This window comes from Austrofundulus limnaeus, unplaced genomic scaffold, assembly GCF_001266775.1.
Source record: "Austrofundulus limnaeus strain Quisiro unplaced genomic scaffold, Austrofundulus_limnaeus-1.0 Scaffold510, whole genome shotgun sequence".
NCBI lineage: Eukaryota > Metazoa > Chordata > Actinopteri > Cyprinodontiformes > Rivulidae > Austrofundulus > Austrofundulus limnaeus.
The window spans coordinates 282743-288877 of NW_013952912.1; the positions used below are offsets into that span (position 1 = coordinate 282743).

Genomic DNA, 6135 nt, shown 5'->3' on the forward strand with positions numbered 1-6135 from the left:
CAGAGGAGGGAAACAGTCAGACAGAGGAGGGAAACAGTCAGACAGAGGTACAGGAAAAGAAAAAAAGTCAATAATCAAAGTTTGTACATTTTATTATCAGCTGAGCTGTGAGGAAAAAAATACCGTGAAACAGGTGTAATTGTTGAAAATACCGTGATATAAAATTTGGGTCATACTGCCCAGCTCTAATTTTTGTAATGTTTCTGTTAGCTTCTGTTATGTTCAATAACACACGCAAGACACTTCTCCCACTTTGCGTACTGATGGTGGTCAGAGGGTCCGGTGGTGCCGGTGTATGGCAGCCCTCAGGGCAGCTGTGGCTACAGTGTAGCTTACCACCATCTTTTGCAACCAAATTGGTCGCACTCKAGAGCCCTGTAACTTATGAAATGTTGTCTAAGTAGAAAAGCTTGACAGACAAACTGTTTGGTACTCAGCGCACGCAGCCTTTGCAGAGTTACAAAAATTCAGAGGTGCACGACCATGTGGCGGGACAGTGTGGAGCCAACACGCAGGGGCAGGACTGTGTCACTATTGGCGTGTGCCCCCTTGTACCCAGCGCKACACTCAACTATAATCCTAGCTTCATGAAGCCGACTCAAGCAGCCTACGGCCCACGTAGGGTGTGGCCAACGTTGGCCAGGGTCAGCCTATATCTTGTGCTTACGGAGTCCATGAGGGGACACTGGGGGATTTTTTTCTTTTGCGTTCCCACGCAATACTATTGTGTTACCTCGCAATACGTTTGTGTTAGCTCGCAATACGTTTGTGTTAGCTTGCAATACTTTTGTGTTAGCTCGCAAAACTTTTTGTGTTACCTCGCAAAATTGTTTTGCATTCCCACGCAAAAATTTGTTTTGTATATGAACTGAATCAAATCAGACTCTTTTTTTTTTAATAGCTGGTTACCAAAACAGGATGTGTCACCACAAGTTCGTGAAACTGACATTGATGTTGCGTGGCTGCACTGTGTTAAAATATCAACATATGACATACTTCCATGCGTGGCTGTGTTATATATTCATTCTGCAGCTGAATTAAAGCAGTAGGCTAACTCGCTAATGGTGAGCAGGTAAATTTGTTAATAAACCGGCAGGCACAACAGTGATAAACTACTTTTGCGAGGGTACGCAAAAAAGGAAAAAACAAAAACAAAGCAAAAAAAAAAAAGCATGTTCCCTCGCAGGCTGCGTATGTGCTAAAGTTCAGTAAAGAAATAAAATGAAGCTGCTTCAGCCCAGAAACATGTCTGGCAGGAATTTTCTTTTCCCTAGAAATAACCATGAAAAYCAAAATAAAAAATAAAATTGGCAGTGATATAAAGATTTATATTATATAATTTGCATGAACTGATATGAAATTGTATAGACTGAGCTGTTTTAAAATGGTATTTTAGGTAGCTCATTCAGACCGACTTAGGTCAGAATTAAAAGATTTCTCCACAWTGAGGTCCTTTAATTATCCACCAGCAATATAAGAAATAATTATTTCTAACTTTTACACAGAAACCTACTTTCAAATGTATGAAGTGTGAATTTAAAGTGCTATAAGTTAGAGATACCTGAATGTTTTGTGATATTTTCTGAACAGCAGAGCTCTGAATCATCAGCTAACAGAGGTGCTTGTCTCCACCTGGTGGTTTCTCACCTTGCTAATCATGGTGGTGAGGTCTCCTCCATTCAGCAGCGGGTTCTGAGCGTCTCCCACTCTGGAGGGATCTTTCAGAGCTTTCTCGTTGGAAAACGTCCTCCACTCTGAGCCCACGTCGATAACACGGTCACCTGAAGAAACAATTCAAACAGTGGATTTAAAGAGGAGCAGGAAACAATGTTTCAGTAGGTTTGAACAGAATGAACYGATCAGTCAGACCTGATGTGGTCATTTTTATTTTTCCTTCACAAACACACTGAATGATTTCAGCTGCAGAGAGTCGTCTTCAGCTGCAGCCAATAAACAGATAAAACTGATGTTCCTGAGCGAGGCAACACGTCCCTCTGGAATCATTACCAGAGGACGATGTAAGGCYCATATCAACAACTTCAGGCTCACAGGGTTCAGATGTTGTAGTCATTATTTATGTTTCAATTTGTTTTAGAAAACTACAAAAGCACCTCTTTTACTAAGAACTGTGGAGCTTCAAGTCATGTCAGAGTCCATCTTCTCCTATAAACCATAAATTTAGTCACCAAATTACAAAAAAACCAGGGCTGTAAAATAATAAGAGTAAACGAACATCTGACCTTCTGTACTGTGAATTCTCACATTAAAGTTGATATTTTAAGCCTGTTTTTTGCGATTCRGTCTATGATGAAGAAACAAAGTGACGTTCATCTCCTCAGAGGCCAGCTGGCGTTAAGCTTGCATCAGAAAGCAGCTGATGCATCTGGGGGGCTCATTAGAGGGGAACTCTGGTCCCTGCAGTCTGCATCACAAGTTCAAATCATCTCATAAAGCACAGTTATCTTTAATAACCTAAATTATAAAACATTTACACTCTGAGTTTAAACACTTACATAAATAAACTGCTTCTGAAAAATAATATCATTATAAAGAAAGAAAAAGCGCTGTTTTAAAAAATTTTCAGTGTTTCTCTTGTCCTGCTGGGAGGACTGAGATCTGTCGAGGTGAGTAACCATGATAAAGGGGGCATGTTTACATCCAGGAGCAGCTAAACGTTACAGAAACTGGTAAAATATTTTTTATATTTGGCACAAAAATAGTGAGATCCCYGACATTTGATTGACAAAAAGACAGCAGATATATGTTAAAACAATTTAACATTTGGAMACCTGGTACCTGGGGGCAAACAGCGTTTTCAGTTTTCTATTTCTTTGCAGGTCTTAAAGGGATCCATGATTAGTTGTAACATTAGATTTTATTTGATGAACACTTATTTTGACTGTAAAATAAAGACTGCAAAAACACTGTAGGATGTTTTGTTTTGTAAATTTTTTTAATATATTTTAACACTGACGGAGCCATTTTATTTCCACACAAAGCATTCTGGGTAAATGATGACGTGGATAGGTCCTCGGTGCGAGGCTGCTAGCGAGCTATATCCRCCCTGAAGGTTAATCTTGGACAATATCTGATGATCGACTCTTTTAAATGAAACCAGAGAGCGTTGACAGAGAGGAGAAGGTAGAAATGACTCAGCCTGGAACTGAAAATATGGATGGAGGACAACAGAGCTGCTTCATGGAAGAACAACCTCAGCTTAGCCTGTTAGCCTTTGCACTAACCCTCACACTATATTGCCTTATATGTATTAGCTCGGTGCTAGTGCGACAAACAAGCTAAACTGAGGTCCTGCATCCATATTTTCAGTTGCAGCTGAGTCATTTTTGTGTTCCCCTCTCTGTCATGTGGATGGAGGACCTCAGTGACGAGAGGAGAATGTGTAGCGCTGAGCTAATACATATATATGGTGATAGCATGTCAGATAATTATTTAATCAGCTCTGATTAAACAACGACTTCAGATTCGATGTGTAATATGTAGCATCCATGCTAGCTCTGTAAACAAACAAGCCGGCTGATGAGACGTCACGTCTTTTACTGCGCATGTGTGTCACATCAGTGCTGTGTAGCGTTCACACAGGGGTCTGATRCAGGTCACATTTAAAATGTAATGTGAACGTTCACACAAAAAGATCAAATTTTTTCTAAAAATCGGAACTGAGCTTTAAGACCTGCAGTGTGAACGTAGCCAATGTCCAGCTGGGTGAAGGCAGCAGCCCACAGACAGTGTTCTCTGAAAGACGTGAGGTGCAACCATTTAGTGTGAATATTTTACAGTCTCACCTACAACAAGGCCACATTCAGGACAAATCATGTCCCCTGCTCTGTAGTCCTCCACCAGAATGGCTTCGGGGTGGTTTGGACACTGAACCCTCGGCAGGGCCAAAGCTTCTCCGCTGCAAAAGCAAACAGTAAGATGATTTAATAACACATTATAATATTTAATACAAACTTCAGTTGTTGGACAGGTCGCAGATAAGGTGACTGAAAGACACCGAACAAGCAGAATCCATCAGCTGTCCACTGATGTGTTGACAACAACAATAATGCTCTGTGCATTATGGGTAAAAACCTACGAAACTTTCTCCTGCAAACAAGCTACTTGTTTAGTACTTTTAAAATTGTGTTGTCATGACCTTTAACCTGCTGACTGAGGCCTGAACGCTTTTGCTCAGCTTTTTATTTATTTTTGCAKTTTCTTCCCATTTATCATTAGGAAACCTCAGAGAGAGAAACGTCAAACATGGCARCTGTCTTAAACCTTTTCCACTTGTAGATAACCTTTTTAACTGTAGAATGATGGACTCCAAATTGTTTGGAAATGACCTTTAACACTTCACTGATCGACGGGCCGCCACACTTCAAGGCTCCAACTGAAAACTGTCTGAACTGATTCTAAAGGATACATTTTTTATCCTTTTCCTCTGTTGATTTAGCTTTTATTAAATAAAGAAAAAAGCAACAGTGTTAAATGATGTAGTTATTTTATGATCATTTTGAATAAAATTTGGGTCACAAAAGGACCAGAATTTTTCATTTCTGATTTGATGATTAAAAACTTATTTTTGCAGCTTCAGTTCTCTTGCAAACTACAGAAGTAAAAACATTAACATTTCATTAATTTAAGTTGTTMTTCATTAGTCATTTGTTAGTCATTACGTAGGAACACATTTCAAAATGTTAAAATTACTCATATCAACAATACGAACAAGTTTATCGTATTTATCTTATCAGAAAAGTACAACCAGTTGTCTGAAACAAACTGTTACAATCTGTGCAGCTTCTGTTTTCACTCTCACTTCCTGTTTTTGTCCAGATAATGTCCCACACTACATCTTGTAAAGTGWCTGCTCATTGTTGCAGTGATCCAGTAAACCAACAAGCAGACTAAATGAATAACACTGGTAGAACTGGGCTCTGGAARCGTAAAAATGAACATATTACGATGAAATATATAAACACACGACCAGATCCCTGTTACTGCCACGTAAGGTATCCATAAAAACATTTCTTCAGTTTCGGACACAAAGAAAGTAACTACGCAACTAAACCCAGTCTCCTAACGAAAAGTCCACTAACAAAGCTAACAATACACAATACAATTCCAAACATAAGAAAACCAATCATGTTTACAACTGTTCAGACCGACCCAAAAACTGGTGCCAGTCGAACTTCAAGTCAGTCCATAAGTTCAACTTTCATTTTATTATAATTCCACGCAAAGAGCTTAAAGGTAACAAAACAAATACGGAGTAAAACGCAGAAAACTACAATACGCAGCGGCAACAAACAGACTTCTAGTAGCATCTCTAGCGTTAGCCTGCGAGCTAACTAACTGTCAGGGAGACAGTTTTACCAGCAACACGCCGCTTTTGTCTCATCAAATGAACGCTAAAGAACTGTTTATTACAACAAAACATTTTGTAAACCATTCATGAAAAACAAGGTTTTAACAGTTAGCTAAAATTCTTACGTACCGGCTCGTCGACGCCATGTTCAGTTGTATCTCTGATCGTGACTTGACACCTCTATATATAATTTTCTCTGATCACGTGACCACGCGTTGGCGCAGCTACGGAGGCTCAAAGAGATCAAACTGCACGAAACTCAAAGCGGAAAATACGAGTTATGTTAAAATAAATACAATAATTACATAAAAATGTCAATAAATATTTTAAGAAATGCCTTTTTAATAAAATTCTCTGAGGTTGTATTTTTGCTTAAAAACTTATATATAAATTTTTTCATGTTAGATTGAAATTTCCTGGCTCATTGTTATGATTGTAAGCTGAAAGAATGTAACTGAGAATAATACATAACTTTAAGTGCTACTCATTGAGCATGATTTTATCTGTTTTAATTGTTACCTGTTGGAGTCAGCCCTGTTTGTCTGTAAACAAAATATTTTGTGATTCACTGGGTGAATTTTAATTACATTTTCAGAAAATAATTACGAGATGTCCCATTCAGTTTGGTAGTCAATTAAACTCAAAGTCAAGGCCACAGCTAAACAACATTAACTAATGGCATTAACTCATACATAATTATATGTATACCCACTGTCCCTCCTCTGGACATGTCCAAACCAATACACCCACTGTCCCTCCTCTGGACA

At 38.8% G+C, this 6135-nt stretch overlaps 1 protein-coding gene across 1 annotated transcript in view; it reads right to left on the reverse strand.

Annotated features, from left to right (window-relative positions):
• The window catches only part of gtf2b (general transcription factor IIB), a 14688-nt gene extending 9159 nt beyond the window's left edge, over positions 1-5529 (reverse strand). The window contains exons 1-3 of the mRNA XM_014025935.1: positions 5498-5529; positions 3804-3916; positions 1648-1781 (exon numbers count right to left, since the gene is read on the reverse strand). Coding sequence (XP_013881389.1) covers positions 1648-1781; positions 3804-3916; positions 5498-5514 — 264 coding nt within the window. The 5' untranslated portion in view covers positions 5515-5529. The remainder of the gene's footprint in view (positions 1-1647; positions 1782-3803; positions 3917-5497) is intronic.
• Between the last annotated feature and the right edge of the window lie 606 nt (positions 5530-6135).